Source organism: Cebidichthys violaceus, unplaced genomic scaffold (assembly GCF_023349555.1).
Source record: "Cebidichthys violaceus isolate CVI_PGR_0920_01 unplaced genomic scaffold, fCebVio1.0.p SCAF_33, whole genome shotgun sequence".
Lineage (NCBI taxonomy): Eukaryota > Metazoa > Chordata > Actinopteri > Perciformes > Stichaeidae > Cebidichthys > Cebidichthys violaceus.
In genome coordinates this window covers 181980-206283 of record NW_027176517.1, presented here as the reverse complement: position 1 = coordinate 206283, position 24304 = coordinate 181980, and the positions used below count along the sequence as shown (strand labels likewise).

At 48.5% G+C, this 24304-nt stretch overlaps 1 protein-coding gene across 1 annotated transcript; it reads right to left on the bottom strand.

Annotated features, from left to right (window-relative positions):
• Positions 1-10: 10 nt before the first annotated feature.
• LOC137883485 (threonine-rich protein-like) lies at positions 11-9252 on the bottom strand (the record flags this gene model as incomplete). The annotated part of the gene is made up of 6 exons (XM_068724971.1): positions 11-217; positions 2881-2934; positions 4510-4557; positions 6475-6540; positions 8695-8742; positions 9196-9252. Coding segments are annotated over 6 exons (480 nt in total), but the record flags the coding sequence as incomplete, so codon positions are not given.
• Positions 9253-24304: the final 15052 nt, after the last annotated feature.

Below are 24304 nucleotides of genomic sequence, written 5' to 3'. Positions count from 1 at the left end.
CGTTGACGCTTCAGTTGTTGTTATTAGGTTTGCATTTGTCGTTTGGGGAGCAGTTGTTGATGTTAGAGCAGCAGCTGTTGTTTGGGCTGCCGTTGTCGTTGGGGTTGTGGATGTTGTCATTTGGGACAAAGATGTTGTTTGGGGGGGAGTTGTTGTTGAGGCTACAGTTGTTGTGGCTGCAGTTGTTGTTGGGGCGACAGTTGTTGTTTGGGCGGTACTTGTTGGGGCGGCAGTTGTTGTCATTTGTGCCAAAGATGTTGTTTGGGGGGCAGTTGTTGATGTTTGGGCGGCAGTTGTTGTTGGGGCTACAGTTGTTGTTGAGGCTACAGTTGTTGTGGCTGCAGTTGTTGTTGGGGCTGCAGTTGTTGATGTCAGGATAGCAGTTGTTGGAGCGACAGTTGTTGTTTGGGCGGCAGTTGTTGGGGCTGCAGTTGTCGTTGACGCTTCAGTTGTTGTTATTAGGGTTGCATTTGTCGTTTGGGGAGCAGTTGTTGATGTTAGAGCAGCAGCTGTTGTTTGGGCTGCCGTTGTCGTTGGGGTTGTGGATGTTGTCATTTGTCTCCCAGTTGTTGTAGGGGCGGCAGTTGTTGTCATTTGGGCCAAAGTTGTTGTTTGGGGAGCAGTTGTTGATGTTTGAGCGGCAGTTGTTGTTGTGGCTGCAGTTGTTGTTGTGGCTGCTGTTGTTATTGTCTGGATAGCAGTTGTTTGGGCGAACGTTGTTGTTTGGGCGGCAATTGTTGTTGATGCGGCAGTTGTTGTAATTTGGGCCGCCGTTGTTGTTGGGATGACACTTGTTGATGTTTGGCCAGCAGTTGTTGTTTTGGCTGCATTTGTCGCTAGCAGTTCAGTTGTTGTCATTTGGGCCGCTGTTGTTGTTGGGGCGGCAGTTGTTGATGTAAGGTCAGCAGCTGTTTTGGCTGCAGTTGTCGTTTTGGGTGCAGTTGTTGATGTTGGGGCTGTAGTTGTTGTTGGGGCCTCAGTTGTTGTAATTTTTGCGGCAGTTGTTGTATGGTGGCCAGTTGATGTTTGGGCGACAGTTGTTGGCGCGGCAGTTGTTGATGTCAGTACAGCAGTTGTTGTTGGGACCACAGTTGTTGTTTGGACAGCAGTTGTTGGGGATGCAGTTGTTGTTATTTGGGCCGCTGTTGTTGTTTGTGGAGCAGTTGTTGATGTTGAAGCAGCATTTGTTTTTTGGGATGCCGTTGTCGTTGGGGTTGTGGATGTTGTAATTTGGGCCACTGTTGTTGTTGGGGTCACACTTGTTGATGTTTGGCCAGCAGATGTTAGAGTCACAGTTGTTGATGTTTGGGCAGCAATTATTGTTGGGGTTGCAGTTGTCGTTAGCGCATCAGTTGTTGTCATTTGGGCAGCAGTTGCTGATGTGGCTGCAGTTGTTGTCATTTGGGTTTCAGTTGTTGTTGGGGTGACAGTAGTTGATGTTTGGGCGGCAGTTGTTTGCGCGGCAGTTGTTGATGTCAGGACAGCAGTTGTTGTTGGGGACACAGTCGTTTGGGCGGCAGTTGTTGTTGGGGCTGCTGTTGTTGATGTTGTGGCAGTTGTTGGGGCTTCGGTTGTTGTAAATTGGGCCGCTGTTGTTGTCATTTTGGCCGCTGTTGTTGTTAGGGCGACAGTTGTTTGGGTGGCAGTTTTTGGTGCTGCAGTTGTCGTTGGTGCTGCAGTTGTTATTTGGGCCGCTGTTGTTGTTTGGGGAGCAGTTGTTGATGTTAGAGCAGCATCAGTTGTTGTCATTTGGGCGGCAATTGTTGATGTTTGGGGGACGTTAGTTGATGTTTGGGCGGCATTTGTTGTTGTGGCTGCAGTTGTTGTCATTTGTGTCGCAGTTGTTGTTGGGGCGACAGTTGTCGTTGGGGCTTCAGTTGTTGTCATGTGGGTCGCTGTTGTTGTTTGGGGAGCGGTTGTTGATGTTAGAGCAGCAGCTGTTGTTTGGGCTGCCATTGTCGTTGGGGTTGCAGTTGTTGTCATTTGGGTCGCAATTGTTGTTGGGGCGACAGTTCTTGATGTTTGGACAGCAGTTGTTGGGGCCACAGTTGTTGTCATTTGGGCGGCAGTTGTTGATGTTTGGGCGGCAGTTGTTTTTGGGGCGACAGTTTTTGATGTTTGGCCGGCAGTTGTTGTTGGGGCTGCAGTTGTCGTTGGGGTTGCAGTTGTTGTCATTTGGGTCGCAATTGTTGTTGGGGCGACAGTTCTTGATGTTTGGACAGCAGTTGTTGGGGCCACAGTTGTTGTTTGGGCTGCAGTTGTTGTTAGGGCGGCTGTTGTTGGGGCTTCAGTTGTTGTAAATTGGGCCGCTGTTGTTGTCATTTTGGCTGCTGTTTTTGTTGGGGCGACAGTTGTTGGGGCTTTAGTTGTCGTTGAGGCTTTAGTTGTTGTTATTGGGGTTGCAGTTGTCACTGGGGCTGCAGTCGTTGTTATTTGGGCCGCTGTTGTTTGTGGAGCAGTTGTTGATGTTCGAGCAGCATTTGTTGTTTGGGCTGCCGTTGTCGTTAGGGTTGTGGATGTTGTCATTTGGGCCCCAGTTGTTGTTATTTGGGCTGCTGTTGTTGTTTGGGGAGCAGTTGTTGATTTTAGAGCAGCATCAGTTTTCATTTGGGCGGGAATTGTTGATGTTTGGCCGGCAGTTGTTGTTGAGGCTGCAGTTGTCGTTGAGGTTGTAGTTGTTGTCATTTGGGTCGCAATTGTTGTTTGGGCAACAGTTGTTGATATTTGGCCAGTAGTTGTTGGGGCTGCAGTTGTCGTTTGGGGTGCAGTTGTTGATGTTGGGGCCTCAGTAGTCGTTTGGGGTGCCGTTGTAGTTATTTGGGTTGCAGTTGTTGTTGGGGCTGCAGTTGTTGGGGTTGTGGTTGTTGTCATTTGGGTCGCAGTGGTTGTTGGGATGACAGTTGTTGATGTTTGACCAGCAGTTGTTGGGGCTGCAGTTGTCGTTTGGGGTGCAGTTGTTGATGTTTTACCAGCTTTTGTTGGGGCTGCAGATGTTGTTGGGGTGGCGGTCGTTGTCATTTGGGTCGCAGTTGTTGTTGGGATGACAGATGTTGATGTTTGACCAGCAGTTGTTGGGGCCTCACTTGTCGTTTGGGTTGCCGTTGTAGTTATTTGGGTCGCAGTTGTTGTTGGGGCTGCAGTTGTTGTTGGGGCTGTGGTTGTTGTCATTTGGGTCGCAGTTGTTGTTGGGACGACAGTTGTTGATGTTTGACCAGCAGTTGTTGGGGCTGCAGTTGTCGTTTGGGGTGCAGTTGTTGATGTTGGGGCAGTAGTTGTTGTTGGGGCCTCAGTTGTTCTTTCGTGTGCAGTTGTAGTTCTTTGGGTCGCTGTTGTTGTTGGGGCTGCAGTTGTTGTTGGGGTTGTGGTTGTTGTCATTTGGGTCGCAGTTGTTGTTGGGACGACAGTTGTTGATGTTTGACCAGCAGTTGTTGGGGCTGCAGTTGTTGTTTGGGGTGCAGTTGTTGATGTTGTTGCAGTTGTTGTTGGGGCCTCAGTTGTCGTTTGGGGTGCCGTTGTAGTTATTTGGGTCGCAGTTGTTGTTGGGGTGACAGTTGTTGATGTTTGGGCGGCAGTTGTTGGGGCTGAAGTTGTTGGAGTTGCGGTCGTTGTCATTTGGGGCGCAGATGTTGTTGGGACGACAATTGTTGTTGGGGTTGTGGTTGTTGTCATTTGGGTCGCAGTTGTTGTTAGGACGACAGTTGTTGATGTTTGACCTGCAGTTGTTGGGAATGCAGTTGTTGATGTTGTTGCCGTAGTTGTTGGGGCTAAAGTTGTCGTTTGGGGTGCAGTTGTTGATGTTGGGGCAGTAGTTGTTGTTGGGGCCTCAGTTGTCGTTTGTGGTGCCGTTGTAGTTATTTGGGTCGCAGTTGTTGTTGTGACGGCAGTTGTTGATGTTTGACCAGCAGTTGTTGGGGCTACAGTTGTTGTTGGGGTTGCGGTTGTTGTCTTTTGGTTTACAGTTGTTGTTGAGACGACAGTTGTTGATGTTTGACCAGCTGTTGTTGGGGCTAAAGTTGTCTTTTGGGGTGCAGTTGTTGATGTTGGGGCAGTAGTTGTTGTTGGGGCCTCAGTTGTCGTTTGGGGTGCCGTTGTAGTTATTTTGGTCGCAGTTGTTGTTGGGGCTGCAGTTGTTGTTGGGGTTGTGGTTGTTGTCATTTGGTTCGCAGTTGTTGGGACGACAGTTGTTGATGTTTGACCAGCAGTTGTTGGGGCTGCAGTTGTTGGGACGACAGTTGTTGATGTTTGACCAGCAGTTGTTGGGGCTGCAGTTGTTGTTTGGGATGTAGTTGTTGATGTTGTTGCAGTAGTTGTTGTGGCTGCAGTTGTCATTTTGGGTGCAGTTGTTGATGTTGGGGCAGTAGTTGTTGTTGGGGCCTCAGTTGTCGTTTGGGGTGCCGTTGTAGTTATTTGGGTCGCAGTTGTTGTTGTGGCTGCAGTTGTTGTTGGGGTTGTGGTTGTTGTCATTTTGGTCGCAGTTGTTGTTGGGACGACAGTTGTTGATGGTTGACCAGCAGTTGTTGGGAATGCAGTTGTTGATGTTGTTGCCGTAGTTGTTGGGGCTGCAGTTGTCATTTGGGGTGCAGTTGCTGATGTTGGGGCAGTAGTTGTTGTTGGGGCCTCAGTTGTCGTTTGGGGTGCCGTTGTAGTTATTTTGGTCGCAGTTGTTGTTGTGACGACAGTTGTTGATGTTTGACCAGCAGCTGTTGGGAATGCAGTTGTTGATGTTGTTGCAGTAGTTGTTGGGACTGCAGTTGTCATTTGAGGTGCAGTTGTTGATGTTGGGGCAGTAGTTGTTGTTGGGGCCTCAGTTGTCGTTTGTGATGCCGTTGTAGTTATTTGGGTCACAGTTGTTGTTGGGACGGCAGTTGTTGATGTTTGACCAGCAGTTGTTGGGGCTACAGTTGTTGTTGGGGTTGCGGTTGTTGTCTTTTGGTTCACAGTTGTTGTTGGGACGACAGTTGTTGATGTTTGACCAGCAGTTGTTGCGGCTAAAGTTGTCGTTTGGGGTGCAGTTGTTGATGTTGGGGCAGTAGTTGTTGTTGGGGCTGCAGTTGTTGTTGGGATTGTGGTTGTTGTCATTTGGTTCGCAGTTGTTGGGACGACAGTTGTTGATGTTTGACCAGCAGTTGTTGGGGCTGCAGTTGTTGTTTGGGGTGCAGTTGTTGATGTTGTTGCAGTAGTTGTTGTGGCTGCAGTTGTCGTTTGGGGTGCAATTTTGGCTTCAGTTGTCGTTTGTGGTGCCGTTGTAGTTATTTTGGTCGCAGTTGTTGTTGGGGCTGCAGTTGTTGTTGGTGTGACAGTTGTTGAAGTTTGGGCGGCAGTTGTTGGGGCTGCAGTTGTTGTTGGGGTTGCGGTCGTTGTCATTTGTGTCGCAGTTGTTGTTGGGATGACAGTTGTTGATGTTTGACCAGCAGTTGTTTGGGCTGCAGTTGTTGGGGTTGCGGTTGTTGTCTTTTGGTTCACAGTTGTTGTTGGGACGACAGTTGTTGATGTTTGACCAGCAGTTGTTGGGGCTGCAGTTGTTGTTGGGGTTGCGGTTGTTGTCTTTTGGTTCACAGTTGTTGTTGGGACGACAGTTGTTGATGTTTGACCAGCAGTTGTTGTGGCTGCAGTTGTCGTTTGGGGTGCAGTTGTTGATGTTGTTGCAGTAGTTGTTGTTGGGGCCTCATTTGTCGTTTGTGGTGCCGTTGTAGTTGTTTGAGGTGCAGTTGTTAATGTTGGTGCTGCAGTTATTGTTGGGGTTGTGGTTGTTTTCATTTGGGTCGCAGTTGTTGTTGGGACGACTGTTGTTGATGTTTGACCAGCAGTTGTTGGGGCTGCAGTTGTTGTTTGGGGTGCAGTTGTTGATGTTGGGGCAGTAGTTGTTGTTGGGGCCTCAGTTGTCGTTTGGGGTGCCGTTGTAGTTATTTTGGTCGCAGTTGTTGTTGGGGTTGTGGTTGTTGTCATTTGGTTCGCAGTTGTTGGGACGACAGTTGTTGATGTTTGACCAGCAGTTGTTGGGGCTGCAGTTGTTGTTTGGGGTGCAGTTGTTGATGTTGTTGCAGTAGTTGTTGTGGCTGCAGTTGTCATTTGGGGTGCAGTTGTTGATGTTGGGGCAGTAGTTGTTGTTGGGGCCTCAGTTGTCGTTTGGGGTGCCGTTGTAGTTATTTGGGTCGCAGTTGTTGTTGGGGCTGCAGTTGTTGTTGGGGTTGTAGTTGTTGTCATTTGGGTCGCAGTTTTTGGGACGACAGTTGTTGATGGTTTACCAGCTGTTGTTGGGAATGCAGTTGTTGATGTTGTTGCAGTAGTTGTTGGGGCTGCAGTTGTCATTTGGGGTCCAGTTGTTGATGTTGGGGCAGTAGATGTTGTTGGCGCCTCAGTTGTCGTTTGTGGTGCCGTTATAGTTATTTGGGTTGCAGTTGTTGTTTGGACGACAGTTGTTGATGTTTGACCAGCAGTTGTTGGGGCTACAGTTGTTGTTGGGGTTGCGGTTGTTGTCTTTTGGTTCACAGTTGTTGTTGGGAGGACAGTTGTTGATGTTTGACCAGCAGTTGTTGGGGCTAAAGTTGTCGTTTGTTGTGCAGTTGTTGATGTTGGGGCAGTTGTTGTTGTTGGGGCGTCAGTTGTCGTTTGTGGTTCCGTTGTAGTTATTTGGGTCGCAGTTGTTGTTGGGGCTGCAGTTGTTGTTGGGGTTGTGGTTGTTGTCATTGGGGTCGCAGTTGTTGTTGGGACGAAAGTTGTTGATGTTTGAACAGCAGTTGTTGGGGCTGCAGTTGTTGTTGGGGTTGCAGTCGTTGTCATTTGGGTCGCAGTTGTTGTTGGGATGACAGTTGTTGATGTTTGACCAGCAGTTGTTTGGGCTGCAGTTGTTGGGGTTACGGTTGTTGTCTTTTGGTTCACAGTTGTTGTTGGGACGACAGTTGTTGATGTTTGACCAGCAGTTGTTGGGGCTGCAGTTGTTGTTGGGGTTGCGGTTGTTGTCTTTTGGTTCACAGTTGTTGTTGGGACGACAGTTGTTGATGTTTGACCAGCAGTTGTTGGGGCTGCAGTTGTCGTTTGGGGTGCAGTTTTTGATGTTGTTGCAGTAGTTGTTGTTGGGGCCTCATTTGTCGTTTGGGGTGCCGTTGTAGTTATTTGGGTCGCAGTTGTTGTTGGGGCTGCAGTTGTTGTTGGGGTTGTGGTTGTTGTCATTTGGGTCGCAGTTTTTGGGACGACAGTTGTTGATGGTTGACCAGCTGTTGTTGGGAATGCAGTTGTTGATGTTGTTGCAGTAGTTGTTGGGGCTGCAGTTGTCATTTGGGGTCCAGTTGTTGATGTTGGGGCAGTAGATGTTGTTGGGGCCTCAGTTGTCGTTTGTGGTGCCGTTGTAGTTGTTTGAGGTGCAGTTGTTAATGTTGGGGCTGCAGTTATTGTTGGGGTTGTGGTTGTTTTCATTTGGGTCGCAGTTGTTGTTGGGACGACTGTTGTTGATGTTTGACCAGCAGTTGTTGGGGCTGCAGTTGTCGTTTGGGGTGCAGTTGTTGATGTTGGGGCAGTAGTTGTTGTTGGGGCCTCAGTTGTCGTTTGGGGTGCCGTTGTAGTTATTTTGGTGGCAGTTGTTGTTGTGGTTGTTGTCATTTGGTTCGCAGTTGTTGGGACGACAGTTGTTGATGTTTGACCAGCAGTTGTTGGGGCTGCAGTTGTTGTTTGGGGTGCAGTTGTTGATGTTGGGGCAGTAGTTGTTGTTGGGGCCTCAGTTGTCGTTTGGGGTGCCGTTGTAGTTATTTGGGTCGCAGTTGTTGTTGGGGCTGCAGTTGTTGTTGGGGTTGTGGTTGTTGTCATTTGGGTCGCAGTTTTTGGGACGACAGTTGTTGATGTTTGACCAGCAGTTGTTGGGGCTACAGTTGTTGTTGGGGTTGCGGTTGTTGTCTTTTGGTTCACAGTTGTTGTTGGGAGGACAGTTGTTGATGTTTGACCAGCAGTTGTTAGGGCTAAAGTTGTCGTTTGGGGTGCAGTTGTTGATGTTGGGGCAGTAGTTGTTGTTGGGGCCTCAGTTGTCGTTTGTGGTGCCGTTGTAGTTATTTGGGTCGCAGTTGTTGTTGTGACGGCAGTTGTTGATGTTTGACCAGCAGTTGTTGGGGCTACAGTTGTTGTTGGGGTTGCGGTTGTTGTCTTTTGGTTTACAGTTGTTGTTGAGACGACAGTTGTTGATGTTTGACCAGCTGTTGTTGGGGCTAAAGTTGTCTTTTGGGGTGCAGTTGTTGATGTTGGGGCAGTAGTTGTTGTTGGGGCCTCAGTTGTCGTTTGGGGTGCCGTTGTAGTTATTTTGGTCGCAGTTGTTGTTGGGGCTGCAGTTGTTGTTGGGGTTGTGGTTGTTGTCATTTGGTTCGCAGTTGTTGGGACGACAGTTGTTGATGTTTGACCAGCAGTTGTTGGGGCTGCAGTTGTTGGGACGACAGTTGTTGATGTTTGACCAGCAGTTGTTGGGGCTGCAGTTGTTGTTTGGGATGTAGTTGTTGATGTTGTTGCAGTAGTTGTTGTGGCTGCAGTTGTCATTTTGGGTGCAGTTGTTGATGTTGGGGCAGTAGTTGTTGTTGGGGCCTCAGTTGTCGTTTGGGGTGCCGTTGTAGTTATTTGGGTCGCAGTTGTTGTTGTGGCTGCAGTTGTTGTTGGGGTTGTGGTTGTTGTCATTTTGGTCGCAGTTGTTGTTGGGACGACAGTTGTTGATGGTTGACCAGCAGTTGTTGGGAATGCAGTTGTTGATGTTGTTGCCGTAGTTGTTGGGGCTGCAGTTGTCATTTGGGGTGCAGTTGTTGATGTTGGGGCAGTAGTTGTTGTTGGGGCCTCAGTTGTCGTTTGGGGTGCCGTTGTAGTTATTTTGGTCGCAGTTGTTGTTGTGACGACAGTTGTTGATGTTTGACCAGCAGCTGTTGGGAATGCAGTTGTTGATGTTGTTGCAGTAGTTGTTGGGACTGCAGTTGTCATTTGAGGTGCAGTTGTTGATGTTGGGGCAGTAGTTGTTGTTGGGGCCTCAGTTGTCGTTTGTGATGCCGTTGTAGTTATTTGGGTCACAGTTGTTGTTGGGACGGCAGTTGTTGATGTTTGACCAGCAGTTGTTGGGGCTACAGTTGTTGTTGGGGTTGCGGTTGTTGTCTTTTGGTTCACAGTTGTTGTTGGGACGACAGTTGTTGATGTTTGACCAGCAGTTGTTGCGGCTAAAGTTGTCGTTTGGGGTGCAGTTGTTGATGTTGGGGCAGTAGTTGTTGTTGGGGCTGCAGTTGTTGTTGGGATTGTGGTTGTTGTCATTTGGTTCGCAGTTGTTGGGACGACAGTTGTTGATGTTTGACCAGCAGTTGTTGGGGCTGCAGTTGTTGTTTGGGGTGCAGTTGTTGATGTTGTTGCAGTAGTTGTTGTGGCTGCAGTTGTCGTTTGGGGTGCAATTTTGGCTTCAGTTGTCGTTTGTGGTGCCGTTGTAGTTATTTTGGTCGCAGTTGTTGTTGGGGCTGCAGTTGTTGTTGGTGTGACAGTTGTTGAAGTTTGGGCGGCAGTTGTTGGGGCTGCAGTTGTTGTTGGGGTTGCGGTCGTTGTCATTTGTGTCGCAGTTGTTGTTGGGATGACAGTTGTTGATGTTTGACCAGCAGTTGTTTGGGCTGCAGTTGTTGGGGTTGCGGTTGTTGTCTTTTGGTTCACAGTTGTTGTTGGGACGACAGTTGTTGATGTTTGACCAGCAGTTGTTGGGGCTGCAGTTGTTGTTGGGGTTGCGGTTGTTGTCTTTTGGTTCACAGTTGTTGTTGGGACGACAGTTGTTGATGTTTGACCAGCAGTTGTTGGGGCTGCAGTTGTCGTTTGGGGTGCAGTTGTTGATGTTGTTGCAGTAGTTGTTGTTGGGGCCTCATTTGTCGTTTGTGGTGCCGTTGTAGTTGTTTGAGGTGCAGTTGTTAATGTTGGTGCTGCAGTTATTGTTGGGGTTGTGGTTGTTTTCATTTGGGTCGCAGTTGTTGTTGGGACGACTGTTGTTGATGTTTGACCAGCAGTTGTTGGGGCTGCAGTTGTTGTTTGGGGTGCAGTTGTTGATGTTGGGGCAGTAGTTGTTGTTGGGGCCTCAGTTGTCGTTTGGGGTGCCGTTGTAGTTATTTTGGTCGCAGTTGTTGTTGGGGTTGTGGTTGTTGTCATTTGGTTCGCAGTTGTTGGGACGACAGTTGTTGATGTTTGACCAGCAGTTGTTGGGGCTGCAGTTGTTGTTTGGGGTGCAGTTGTTGATGTTGTTGCAGTAGTTGTTGTGGCTGCAGTTGTCATTTGGGGTGCAGTTGTTGATGTTGGGGCAGTAGTTGTTGTTGTGGCCTCAGTTGTCGTTTGGGGTGCCGTTGTAGTTATTTGGGTCGCAGTTGTTGTTGGGGCTGCAGTTGTTGTTGGGGTTGTAGTTGTTGTCATTTGGGTCGCAGTTTTTGGGACGACAGTTGTTGATGGTTGACCAGCTGTTGTTGGGAATGCAGTTGTTGATGTTGTTGCAGTAGTTGTTGGGGCTGCAGTTGTCATTTGGGGTCCAGTTGTTGATGTTGGGCCAGTAGATGTTGTTGGCGCCTCAGTTGTCGTTTGTGGTGCCGTTATAGTTATTTGGGTTGCAGTTGTTGTTTGGACGACAGTTGTTGATGTTTGACCAGCAGTTGTTGGGGCTACAGTTGTTGTTGGGGTTGCGGTTGTTGTCTTTTGGTTCACAGTTGTTGTTGGGAGGACAGTTGTTGATGTTTGACCAGCAGTTGTTGGGGCTAAAGTTGTCGTTTGTTGTGCAGTTGTTGATGTTGGGGCAGTAGTTGTTGTTGGGGCGTCAGTTGTCGTTTGTGGTTCCGTTGTAGTTATTTGGGTCGCAGTTGTTGTTGGGGCTGCAGTTGTTGTTGGGGTTGTGGTTGTTGTCATTGGGGTCGCAGTTGTTGTTGGGACGAAAGTTGTTGATGTTTGAACAGCAGTTGTTGGGGCTGCAGTTGTTGTTGGGGTTGCGGTTGTTGTCTTTTGGTTCACAGTTGTTGTTGGTACGACAGTTGTTGATGTTTGACCAGCAGTTGTTCGGAATGCAGTTGTCGTTTGGGGTGCAGTTTTTGATGTTGTTGCAGTAGTTGTTGTTGGGGCCTCATTTGTCGTTTGGGGTGCCGTTGTAGTTATTTGGGTCGCAGTTGTTGTTGGGGCTGCAGTTGTTGTTGTGGTTGTGATTGTTGTCATTTGGGTCGCAGTTGTTGTTGGGAGGACAGTTGTTGATGTTTGACCAGCAGTTGTTGGGGTTGCAGTTGTTGGGACGACAGTTGTTGATGTTTGACCAGCAGTTGTTGGGGCTGCAGTTGTTGTTTGGGGTGCAGTTGTTGATACTGTTGCAGTAGTTGTTGTTGCTGCAGTTGTCATTTGGGGTGCAGTTGTTGATGTTGGGGCAGTAGTTGTTGTTGGGGCCTCAGTTGTCGTTTGGGGTGCCGTTGTAGTTATTTGGGTCGCAGTTGTTGTTGGGGGTGTGGTTGTTCTCATTTGGGTCGCAGTTGTTGTTGGGACGACAGTTGTTGATGGTTGACCAGCAGTTGTTGGGAATGCAGTTGTTGATGTTGTTGCCGTAGTTGTTGGGGCTGCAGTTGTCATTTGGGGTGCAGTTGTTGATGTTGGGGCAGTAGTTGTTGTTGGGGCCTCAGTTGTCGTTTGGGGTGCCGTTGTAGTTATTTTGGTCGTAGTTGTTGTTGGGACGACAGTTGTTGATGTTTGACCAGCAGCTGTTGGGAATGCAGTTGTTGATGTTGTTGCAGTAGTTGTTGGGGCTGCAGTTGTCATTTGGGTTGCAGTTGTTGATGTTGGGGCAGTAGTTGTTGTTGGGGCCTCAGTTGTCGTTTGTGATGCCGTTGTAGTTATTTGGGTCACAGTTGTTGTTGGGACGGCAGTTGTTGATGTTTGACCAGCAGTTGTTGGGGCTACAGTTTTTGTTGGGGTTGCGGTTGTTGTCTTTTGGTTCACAGTTGTTGTTGGGACGACAGTTGTTGATGTTTGATCAGCAGTTGTTGTGGCTAAAGTTGTCGTTTGGTGTGCAGTTGTTGATGTTGGGGCAGTAGTTGTTGTTGGGGCCTCATTTGTCGTTTGGGGTGCCGTTGTAGTTACTTTGGTCGCAGTTGTTGTTGGGGCTGCAGTTGTTGTTGGGGTTGTGGTTGTTGTCATTTGGTTCGCAGTTGTTGGGACGACAGTTGTTGATGTTTGACCAGCAGTTGTTGGGGCTGCAGTTGTTGTTTGGGGTGCAGTTGTTGATGTTGTTGCAGTAGTTGTTGTGGCTGCAGTTGTCATTTGGGGTGCAGTTGTTGATGTTGGGGCAGTAGTTGTTGTTGGGGCCTCAGTTGTCGTTTGGGGTGCAGTTGTAGTTATTTGGGTCACAGTTGTTGTTGGGGCTGCAGTTGTTGTTGGGGTTGTGGTTGTTGTCATTTGGATCGCAGTTTTTGGGACGACAGTTGTTGATGGTTGACCATTTGTTGTTGGGAATGCAGTTGTTGATGTTGTTGCAGTAGTTGTTGGGGCTGCAGTTGTCATTTGGGGTCCAGTTGTTGATGTTGGGGCAGTAGTTGTTGTTGGCGCCTCAGTTGTCGTTTGTGGTGCCGTTGTAGTTATTTGGGTTGCAGTTGTTGTTGGGACGGCAGTTGTTGATGTTTGACCAGCAGTTGTTGGGGCTACAGTTGTTGTTGGGGTTGCGGTTGTTGTCTTTTGGTTCACAGTTGTTGTTGGGAGGACAGTTGTTGATGTTTGACCAGCAGTTGTTGGGGCTAAAGTTGTCGTTTGGGGTGCAGTTGTTGATGTTGGGGCAGTAGTTGTTGTTGGGGCCTCAGTTGTCGTTTGGGGTGCCGTTGTAGTTATTTGAGTCGCAGTTGTTGATGGGGTTGTGGTTGTTGTCATTTGGGTCGCAGTTGTTGTTGGGACGACAGTTGTTGATGGTTGACCAGCAGTTGTTGGGAATGCAGTTGTTGATGTTGTTGAAGTAGTTGTTGGGGCTGCAGTTGTCATTTGCGGTGCAGTTGTTGATGTTGTTGCAGTAGTTGTTGTTGGGACCTCAGTTGTCGTTTGTGGTGCCGTTGTAGTTATTTGGGTTGCAGTTGTTGTTGGGACGGCAGTTGTTGATTTTTGACCAGCAGTTGTTGGGGCTACAGTTGTTGTTGGGGTTGCGGTTGTTGTCTTTTGGTTCACAGTTGTTGTTGGGACGACAGTTGTTGATGTTTGATCAGCAGTTGTTGCGGCTAAAGTTGTCGTTTGGGGTGCAGTTGTTGATGTTGGGGCAGTAGTTGTTGGGGCCTCAGTTGTCGTTTGGGGTGCCATTGTAGTTATTTGGGTCGCAGTTGTTGTTGGGGTTGTGGTTGTTGTCATTTGGGTCGCAGTTTTTGGGACGACAGTTGTTGATGGTTGACCAGCTGTTGTTGGGAATGCAGTTGTTGATGTTGTTGCAGTAGTTGTTGGGGCCTCAGTTGTCGTTTGTGGTGCCGTTGTAGTTATTTGGGTCGCAGTTGTTGTTGGGGCTGCAGTTGTTGTTGGGGTTGTGGTTGTTGTCATTTGGGTCGCAGTTGTTGTTGGGACGAAAGTTGTTGATGTTTGAACAGCAGTTGTTGGGGCTGCAGTTGTTGTTGGGGTTGCGGTTGTTGTCTTTTGGTTCACAGTTGTTGTTGGTACGACAGTTGTTGATGTTTGACCAGCAGTTGTTGGGGCTGCAGTTGTCGTTTGGGGTGCAGTTGTTGATGTTGTTGCAGTAGTTGTTGTTGGGGCCTCATTTGTCGTTTGGGGTGCCGTTGTAGTTATTTGGGTCGCAGTTGTTGTTGGGGCTGCAGTTGTTGTTGGGGTTGTGATTGTTGTCATTTGGGTCGCAGTTGTTGTTGGGAGGACAGTTGTTGATGTTTGACCAGCAGTTGTTGGGGCTAAAGTTGTCGTTTGGGGTGCAGTTGTTGATGTTGGGGCAGTAGTTGTTGTTGGGGCCTCAGTTGTCGTTTGTGGTGCCGTTGTAGTTATTTGGGTCACAGTTGTTGTTGGGACGGCAGTTGTTGATGTTTGATCAGCAGTTGTTGGGGCTAAAGTTGTCGTTTGGTGTGCAGTTGTTGATGTTGGGGCAGTAGTTGTTGTTGTGGCCTCAGTTGTCGTTAGGGGTGCCGTTGTAGTTATTTTGGTCGCAGTTGTTGTTGGGGTTGTGGTTGTTGTCATTTGGTTTGCAGTTGTTGGGACGACAGTTGTTGACGTTTGACCAGCAGTTGTTGGGGCTGCAGTTGTTGTTTGGGGTGCAGTTGTTGATGTTGTTGCAGTAGTTGTTGTGGCTGCAGTTGTCATTTGGGGTGCAGTTGTTGATGTTGGGGCAGTAGTTGTTGTTGGGGCCTCAGTTGTCGTTTGGGGTGCCGTTGTAGTTATTTGGGTCGCAATTGTTGTTGGGGCTGCAGTTGTTGTTGGGGTTGTGGTTGTTGTCATTTGGGTCGCAGTTGTTGGGACGACAGTTGTTGATGGTTGACCAGCTGTTGTTGGGAATGCAGTTGTTGATGTTGTTGCAGTAGTTGTTGCGGCTGAAGTTGTCATTTGGGGTCCAGTTGTTGATGTTGGGGCAGTAGTTGTTGTTGGGGCCTCAGTTGTCGTTTGTGGTGCCGTTGTAGTTATTTGGGTTGCAGTTGTTGTTGGGACGGCAGTTGTTGATGTTTGACCAGCAGTTGTTGGGGCTACAGTTGTTGTTGGGGTTGCGGTTGTTGTCTTTTGGTTCACAGTTGTTGTTGGGAGGACAGTTGTTGATGTTTGACCAGTAGTTGTTGGGGCTAAAGTTGTCGTTTGGGGTGCAGTTGTTGATGTTGGGGCAGTAGTTGTTGTTGGGGCCTCAGTTGTCGTTTGGGGTTCCGTTGTACTTATTTGGGTCGCAGTTGTTGTTGGGGCTGCAGTTGTTGTTGGGGTTGTGGTTGTTGTCATTTGGGTCGCAGTTGTTGTTGGGACGAAAGTTGTTGATGTTTGAACAGCAGTTGTTGGGGCTGCAGTTGTTGTTGGGGTTGCGGTTGTTGTCTTTTGGTTCACAGTTGTTGTTGGTGCGACAGTTGTTGATGTTTGACCAGCAGTTGTTGGGGCTGCAGTTGTCGTTTGGGGTGCAGTTGTTGATGTTGTTGCAGTAGTTGTTGTTGGGGCCTCATTTGTCGTTTGGGGTGCCGTTGTAGTTATTTGGGTCGCAGTTGTTGTTGGGGCTGCAGTTGTTGTTGGGGTTGTGATTGTTGTCATTTGGGTCGCAGTTGTTGTTGCGACGACTGTTGTTGATGTTTGACCAGCAGTTTTTGGGGCTGCAGTTGTCGTTTGGGGTGCAGTTGTTGATGTTGGGGCAGTATTTGTTGTTGGGGCCTCAGTTGTCGTTTGGGGTGCCGTTGTCGTTATTTGGGTCGCAGTTGTTGTTGGGACGACTGTTGTTGATGTTTGACCAGCAGTTGTTGGGGCTGCAGTTGTCGTTTGGGGTGCAGTTGTTGATGTTGGGGCAGTAGTTGTTGTTGGGGCCTCAGTTGTCGTTTGTGATGCCGTTGTAGTTATTTGGGTCACAGTTGTTGTTGGGACGGCAGTTGTTGATGTTTGACCAGCAGTTGTTGGGGCTACAGTTTTTGTTGGGGTTGCGGTTGTTGTCTTTTGGTTCAAAGTTGTTGTTGGGACGACAGTTGTTGATGTTTGATCAGCAGTTGTTGTGGCTAAAGTTGTCGTTTGGTGTGCAGTTGTTGATGTTGGGGCAGTAGTTGTTGTTGGGGCCTCAGTTGTCGTTTGGGGTGCCGTTGTAGTTATTTTGGTCGCAGTTGTTGTTGGGGCTGCAGTTGTTGTTGGGGTTGTGGTTGTTGTCATTTGGTTCACAGTTGTTGGGACGACAGTTGTTGATGTTTGACCAGCAGTTGTTGTGGCTGCAGTTGTTGTTTGGGGTGCAGTTGTTGATGTTGTTGCAGTAGTTGTTGTGGCTGCATTTGTCATTTGGGGTGCAGTTGTTGATGTTGGGGCAGTCGTTGTTGTTGGGGCCTCAGTTGTCGTTTGGGGTGCCGTTGTAGTTATTTGGGTCGCAGTTGTTTTTGGTGTGACAGTTGTTGATGTTTGGGCAGCAGTTGTTGGGGCTGCAGTTGTTGTTGGGGTTGTGGTCATTGTCATTTGGGTCGCAGTTGTTGTTGGGACGACAGTTGTTGATGTTTGACCAGCAGTTGTTGGGGCTACAGTTGTTGTTGGGGTTGCGGTTGTTGTCTTTTGGTTCACAATTGTTGTTGGGACGACAGTTGTTGGTGTTTGACCAGCAGTTGTTGTGGCTAAAGTTGTCATTTGGGGTGCAGTTGTTGATGTAGCGGCAGTAGTTGTTGTTGTGGCCTCAGTTGTCATTTGGGGTGCCGTTGTAGTTATTTGGGTCGCAGTTGTTGGTGGGGCTGCAGTTGTTGTTGGGGTTGTGGTTGTTGTCATTTGGGTCGCAGTTGTTGTTAGGACGACAGTTGTTGATGTTTGACCTGCAGTTGTTGGGGCTACAGTTGTTGTTGGTGTTGTGGTTGTTGTCATTTGGGTCGCAGTTGTTGTTGGGACGACTGTTGTTGATGGTTGACCAGCAGTTGTTGGGAATGCAGTTGTTGATGTTGTTGCAGTAGTCGTTGGGGCTGCAGTTGTCATTTGGGGTGCAGTTGTTGATGTTGGGGCAGTAGTTGTTGTTGTGGCCTCAGTTGTCGTTTGTGGTGCCGTTGTAGTTATTTGGGTCCCAGTTGTTGTTGTGACGGCAGTTGTTGATGTTTGACCAGCAGTTGTTGGGGCTGCAGTTGTTGTTGGGGTTGCGGTTGTTGATGTTGGGGCAGTAGTTGTTGTTGGTTCCTCAGTTGTCGTTTGGGGTGCCGTTGTTGTTATTTTGGTCGCAGTTGTTGTTGGGGCTGCAGTTGTTGTTGGGGTTGTGGTTGTTGTCATTTGGTTTGCAGTTGTTGGGACGACATTTGTTGATGTTTGACCAGCAGTTGTTGGGGCTGCAGTTGTTGGGACGACAGTTGTTGATGTTTCACCAGCAGTTGTTGGGGCTGCAGTTGTCATTTGGGGTGCAGTTGTTGATGTTGGGGCAGTAGTTGTTGTTGAGGCCTCAGTTGTCGTTTGGGGTGCCGTTGTAGTTATTTGGGTCGCAGTTGTTGTTGGGGCTGCAGTTGTTGTTGGTGTTGTGGTTGTTGTCATTTGTGTCGCAGTTGTTGTTGGGACGACTGTTGTTGATGGTTGACCAGCAGTTGTTGGGAATGCAGTTGTTGATGTTGTTGCAGTAGTCGTTGGGGCTGCAGTTGTCATTTGGGGTGCAGTTGTTGATGTTGGGGCAGTAGTTGTTGTTGGGGCCTCAGTTGTCGTTTGTGGTGCCGTTGTAGTTATTTGGGTTGCAGTTGTTGTTGGGACGGCAGTTGTTGATGTTTGACCAGCAGTTGTTGGGGCTACAGTTGTTGTTGGGGTTGCGGTTGTTGTCTTTTGGTTCACAGTTGTTGTTGGGACGACAGTTGTTGATGTTTGACCAGCAGTTGTTGCAGCTAAAGTTGTCATTTGGGGTGCAGTTGTTGATGTTGGGGCAGTAGTTGTTGTTGGGGCCTCAGTTGTCGTTTGGGGTGCCGTTGTAGTTATTTGGGTCGCAGTTGTTGTTGGGGCTGCAGTTGTTGTTGGGGTTGTGGTTGTTGTCATTTGGTTCGCAGTTGTTGGGACGACAGTTGTTAATGTTTGACCAGCAGTTGTTGGGGCTGCAGTTGTTGTTTGGGGTGCAGTTGTTGATGTTGTTGCAGTAATTGTTGTGGCTGCAGTTGTCGTTTGGGGTGCAATTGGGGCTTCAGTTGTCTTTTGGGCTGCCGTTGTAGTTATTTTGTTCGCAGTTGTTGTTTGGGCTGCAGTTGTTGTTGGGGTTGCGGTCGTTGTCATTTGGGTCGCAGTTGTTGTTGGGACGACAGTTGTTGATGTTTGAGCAGCAGTTGTTTGGGCTGCAGTTGTTGGGGTTGCGGTTGTTGTCTTTTGGTTCACAGTTGTTGTTGGGACGACAGTTGTTGATGTTTGACCAGCAGTTGTTGGGGCTGCAGTTGTCGTTTGGGGTGCAGTTGTTGATGTTGTTGCAGTAGTTGTTGTTGGGGCCTCATTTGTCGTTTGGGGTGCCGTTGTAGTTGTTAGAGGTGCAGTTGTTAATGTTGGGCCTGCAGTTATTGTTGGGGTTGTGGTTGTTTTCATTTGGGTCGCAGTTGTTGTTGCGACGACTGTTGTTGATGTTTGACCAGCAGTTGTTGGGGCTAAAGTTGTTGTTTGGGGTGCAGTTGTTGATGTTGTTGCCGTAGTTGTTGGGGCTGCAGTTGTCATTTGGGGTGCAGTTGTTGATGTTGGGGCAGTAGTTGTTGTTGGGGCCTCAGTTGTCGTTTGGGGTGCCGTTGTAGTTATTTGGGTCGCAGTTGTTGTTGTGACGGCAGTTGTTGATGTTTGACCAGCAGTTGTTGGGGCTACAGTTGTTGTTGGGGTTGCGGTTGTTGTCTTTTGGTTTGCAGTTGTTGTTGAGACGACAGTTGTTGATGTTTGACCAGCAGTTGTTCGGGCTAAAGTTGTCTTTTGGGGTGCAGTTGTTGATGTTGGGGCAGTAGTTGTTGTTGGGGCCTCAGTTGTCGTTTGGGGTGCCGTTGTAGTTATTTGAGTCGCAGTTGTTGATGGGGTTGTGGTTGTTGTCATTTGGGTCGCAGTTGTTGTTGGGACGACAGTTGTTGATGGTTGACCAGCAGTTGTTGGGAATGCAGTTGTTGATGTTGTTGAAGTAGTTGTTGGGGCTGCAGTTGTCATTTGCGGTGCAGTTGTTGATGTTGGGTCAGTAGTTGTTGTTGGGACCTCAGTTGTCGTTTGTGGTGCCGTTGTAGTTATTTGGGTTGCAGTTGTTGTTGGGACGGCAGTTGTTGATTTTTGACCAGCAGTTGTTGGGGCTACAGTTGTTGTTGGGGTTGCGGTTGTTGTCTTTTGGTTCACAGTTGTTGTTGGGACGACAGTTGTTGATGTTTGATCAGCAGTTGTTGCGGCTAAAGTTGTCGTTTGGGGTGCAGTTGTTGATGTTGGGGCAGTAGTTGTTGGGGCCTCAGTTGTCGTTTGGGGTGCCATTGTAGTTATTTGGGTCGCAGTTGTTGTTGGGGTTGTGGTTGTTGTCATTTGGGTCGCAGTTTTTGGGACGACAGTTGTTGATGGTTGACCAGCTGTTGTTGGGAATGCAGTTGTTGATGTTGTTGCAGTAGTTGTTGGGGCTGCAGTTGTCATTTGGGGTCCAGTTGTTGATGTTGGGACAGTAGTTGTTGTTGGCGCCTCAGTTGTCGTTTGTGGTGCCGTTGTAGTTATTTGGGTCGCAGTTGTTGTTGGGGCTGCAGTTGTTGTTGGGGTTGTGGTTGTTGTCATTTGGGTCGCAGTTGTTGTTGGGACGAAAGTTGTTGATGTTTGAACAGCAGTTGTTGGGGCTGCAGTTGTTGTTGGGGTTGCGGTTGTTGTCTTTTGGTTCACAGTTGTTGTTGGTACGACAGTTGTTGATGTTTGACCAGCAGTTGTTGGGGCTGCAGTTGTCGTTTGGGGTGCAGTTGTTGATGTTGTTGCAGTAGTTGATGTTGGGGCCTCATTTGTCGTTTGGGGTGCCGTTGTAGTTATTTGGGTCGCAGTTGTTGTTGGGGCTGCAGTTGTTGTTGGGGTTGTGATTGTTGTCATTTGGGTCGCAGTTGTTGTTGGGAGGACAGTTGTTGATGTTTGACCAGCAGTTGTTGGGGCTAAAGTTGTCTTTTGGGGTGCAGTTGTTGATGTTGGGGCAGTAGTTGTTGTTGGGGCCTCAGTTGTCGTTTGGGGTGCCGTTGTAGTTATTTTGGTCGCAGTTGTTGTTGGGGCTGCAGTTGTTGTTGGGGTTGTGGTTGTTGTCATTTGGTTCGCAGTTGTGGGGACGACAGTTGTTGATGTTTGACCAGCAGTTGTTGGGGCTGCAGTTGTTGGGACGACAGTTGTTGATGTTTGACCAGCAGTTGTTGGGGCTGCAGTTGTTGTTTGGGGTGCAGTTGTTGATACTGTTGCAGTAGTTGTTGTTGCTGCAGTTGTCATTTGGGGTGCAGTTGTTGATGTTGGGGCAGTAGTTGTTGTTGGGGCCTCAGTTGTCGTTTGGGGTGCCGTTGTAGTTATTTGAGTCGCAGTTGTTGATGGGGTTGTGGTTGTTGTCATTTGGGTCGCAGTTGTTGTTGGGACGACAGTTGTTGATGGTTGACCAGCAGTTGTTGGGAATGCAGTTGTTGATGTTGTTGCCGTAGTTGTTGGGGCTGCAGTTGTCATTTGCGGTGCAGTTGTTGATGTTGGGGCAGTAGTTGTTGTTGGGACCTCAGTTGTCGTTTGTGGTGCCGTTGTAGTTATTTGGGTTGCAGTTGTTGTTGGGACGGCAGTTGTTGATTTTTGACCAGCAGTTGTTGGGGCTACAGTTGTTGTTGGGGTTGCGGTTGTTGTCTTTTGGTTCACAGTTGTTGTTGGGACGACAGTTGTTGATGTTTGATCAGCAGTTGTTGCGGCTAAAGTTGTCGTTTGGGGTGCAGTTGTTGATGTTGGGGCAGTAGTTGTTGGGGCCTCAGTTGTCGTTTGGGGTGCCATTGTAGTTATTTGGGTTGCAGTTGTTGTTGGGGTTGTGGTTGTTGTCATTTGGGTCGCAGTTTTTGGGACGACAGTTGTTGATGGTTGACCAGCTGTTGTTGGGAATGCAGTTGTTGATGTTGTTGCAGTAGTTGTTGGGGCTGCAGTTGTCATTTGGGGTCCAGTTGTTGATGTTGGGACAGTAGTTGTTGTTGGCGCCTCAGTTGTCGTTTGTGGTGCCGTTGTAATTATTTGTGTTGCAGTTGTTGTTGGGACGGCAGTTGTTGATGTTTGACCAGCAGTTGTTGGGGCTGCAGTTGTTGTTGGGGTTGCGGTTGTTGTCTTTTGGTTCACAGTTGTTGTTGGGAGGACAGTTGTTGATGTTTGACCAGCAGTTGTTGGGGCTAAAGTTGTCGTTTGAGGTGCAATTGTTGATGTTGGGGCAGTAGTTGTTGTTGGGGCCTCAGTTGTCGTTTGTGGTTCCGTTGTAGTTATTTGGGTCGCAGTTGTTGTTGGGGCTGCAGTTGTTGTTGGGGTTGTGGTTGTTGTCATTTGGGTCGCAGTTGTTGTTGGGACGAAAGTTGTTGATGTTTGAACAGCAGTTGTTGGGGCTGCAGTTGTTGTTGGGGCTGCAGTTGTTGTTGGGGTTGTGGTTGTTGTCATTTGGTTCGCAGTTGTTGGGACGACAGTTGTTGATGTTTGACCAGCAGTTGTTGGGGCTGCAGTTGTTGGGACGACAGTTGTTGATGTTTGACCAGCAGTTGTTGGGGCTGCAGTTGTTGTTTGGGGTGCAGTTGTTGATACTGTTGCAGTAGTTGTTGTTGCTGCAGTTGTCATTTGGGGTGCAGTTGTTGATGTTGGGGCAGTAATTGTTGTTGGGACCTCAGTTGTCGTTTGTGGTGCCGTTGTAGTTATTTGGGTTGCAGTTGTTGTTGGGACGGCAGTTGTTGATTTTTGACCAGCAGTTGTTGGGGCTACAGTTGTTGTTGGGGTTGCGATTGTTGTCTTTTGGTTCACAGTTGTTTTTGGGACGACAGTTGTTGATGTTTGATCAGCAGTTGTTGCGGCTAAAGTTGTCGTTTGGGGTTCAGTTGTTGATGTTGGGGCAGTAGTTGTTGTTGGGGCCTCAGTTGTCGTTTGGGGTGCCGTTGTAGTTATTTGGGTCGCAGTTGTTGTTGGGGCTGCAGTTGTTGTTGGGGTTGTGGTTGTTGTCATTTGGTTCGCAGTTGTTGGGACGACAGTTGTTGAGGTTTCACCAGCAGTTGTTGGGGCTGCAGTTGTTGTTTGGGGTGCTGTTGTTGATGTTGTTGCAGTAGTTGTTGTGGCTGCAGTTGTCGTTTGGGGTGCAATTGGGGCTTCAGTTGTCGTTTGGGGTGCCGTTGCAGTTATTTTGGTTGCAGTTGTTGTTGGGGCTGCAGTTGTTGTTGGGGTGACAGTTGTTGAAGTTTGGTTGGCAGTTGTTGTGGCTGCAGTTGTTGTTGGGGTTGCGGTTGTTGTCTTTTGGTTCACAGTTGTTGTTGGGACGACAGTTGTTGATGTTTGACCAGCAGTTGTTGGGGCTGCAGTTGTCGTTTGGGGTGCAGTTGTTGATGTTGTTGCAGTAGTTGTTGTTGGGTCCTCATTTGTCGTTTGGGGTGCCGTTGTAGTTGTTTGAGGTGCAGTTGTTAATGTTGGGGCTGCAGTTATTGTTGGGGTTGTGGTTGTTTTCATTTGGGTCGCAGTTGTTGTTGGGACGACTGTTGTTGATGTTTGACCAGCAGTTGTTGTGGCTGCAGTTGTCGTTTGGGGTGCAGTTGTTGATGTTGGTGCAGTAGTTGTTGTTGGGGCCTCAGTTGTCGTTTGTGGTGCCGTTGTAGTTATTTGGGTCACAGTTGTTGTTGGGACGGCAGTTGTTGATGTTTGATCAGCAGTTGTTGGGGCTAAAGTTGTCGTTTGGTGTGCAGTTGTTGATGTTGGGGCAGTAGTTGTTGTTGTGGTCTCAGTTGTCGTTAGGGGTGCCGTTGTAGTTATGTTGGTCGCAGTTGTTGTTGGGGTTGTGGTTGTTGTCATTTGGTTTGCAGTTGTTGGGACGACAGTTGTTGATGTTTGACCAACAGTTGTTGGGGCTGCAGTTGTTGTTTGGGGTGCAGTTGTTGATGTTGTTGCAGTAGTTGTTGTGGCTGCAGTTGTCATTTGGGGTGCAGTTGTTGATGTTGGGGCAGTAGTTGTTGTTGGGGCCTCAGTTGTCGTTTGGGGTGCCGTTGTAGTTATTTGGGTCGCAATTGTTGTTGGGGCTGCAGTTGTTGTTGGGGTTGTGGTTGTTGTCATTTGGGTCGCAGTTGTTGGGACGACAGTTGTTGATGGTTGACCAGCTGTTGTTGGGAATGCAGTTGTTGATGTTGTTGCAGTAGTTGTTGCGGCTGAAGTTGTCATTTGGGGTCCAGTTGTTGATGTTGGGGCAGTAGTTGTTGTTGGGGCCTCAGTTGTCGTTTGTGGTGCCGTTGTAGTTATTTGGGTTGCAGTTGTTGTTGGGACGGCAGTTGTTGATGTTTGACCAGCAGTTGTTGGGGCTACAGTTGTTGTTGGGGTTGCGGTTGTTGTCTTTTGGTTCACAGTTGTTGTTGGGAGGACAGTTGTTGATGTTTGACCAGCAGTTGTTGGGGCTAAAGTTGTCGTTTGGGGTGCAGTTGTTGATGTTGGGGCAGTAGTTGTTGTTGGGGCCTCAGTTGTCGTTTGGGGTTCCGTTGTACTTATTTGGGTCGCAGTTGTTGTTGGGGCTGCAGTTGTTGTTGGGGTTGTGGTTGTTGTCATTTGGGTCGCAGTTGTTGTTGGGACGAAAGTTGTTGATGTTTGAACAGCAGTTGTTGGGGCTGCAGTTGTTGTTGGGGTTGCGGTTGTTGTCTTTTGGTTCACAGTTGTTGTTGGTACGACAGTTGTTGATGTTTGACCAGCAGTTGTTGGGGCTGCAGTTGTCGTTTGGGGTGCAGTTGTTGATGTTGTTGCAGTAGTTGTTGTTGGGGCCTCATTTGTCGTTTGGGGTGCCGTTGTAGTTATTTGGGTCGCAGTTGTTGTTGGGGCTGCAGTTGTTGTTGGGGTTGTGATTGTTGTCATTTGGGTCGCAGTTGTTGTTGCGACGACTGTTGTTGATGTTTGACCAGCAGTTGTTGGGGCTGCAGTTGTCGTTTGGGGTGCAGTTGTTGATGTTGGGGCAGTATTTGTTGTTGGGGCCTCAGTTGTCGTTTGGGGTGCCGTTGTCGTTATTTGGGTCGCAGTTGTTGTTGGGACGACTGTTGTTGATGTTTGACCAGCAGTTGTTGGGGCTGCAGTTGTCGTTTGGGGTGCAGTTGTTGATGTTGGGGCAGTAGTTGTTGTTGGGGCCTCAGTTGTCGTTTGTGATGCCGTTGTAGTTATTTGGGTCACAGTTGTTGTTGGGACGGCAGTTGTTGATGTTTGACCAGCAGTTGTTGGGGCTACAGTTTTTGTTGGGGTTGCGGTTGTTGTCTTTTGGTTCAAAGTTGTTGTTGGGACGACAGTTGTTGATGTTTGATCAGCAGTTGTTGTGGCTAAAGTTGTCGTTTGGTGTGCAGTTGTTGATGTTGGGGCAGTAGTTGTTGTTGGGGCCTCAGTTGTCGTTTGGGGTGCCGTTGTAGTTATTTTGGTCGCAGTTGTTGTTGGGGCTGCAGTTGTTGTTGGGGTTGTGGTTGTTGTCATTTGGTTCACAGTTGTTGGGACGACAGTTGTTGATGTTTGACCAGCAGTTGTTGGGGCTGCAGTTGTTGTTTGGGGTGCAGTTGTTGAT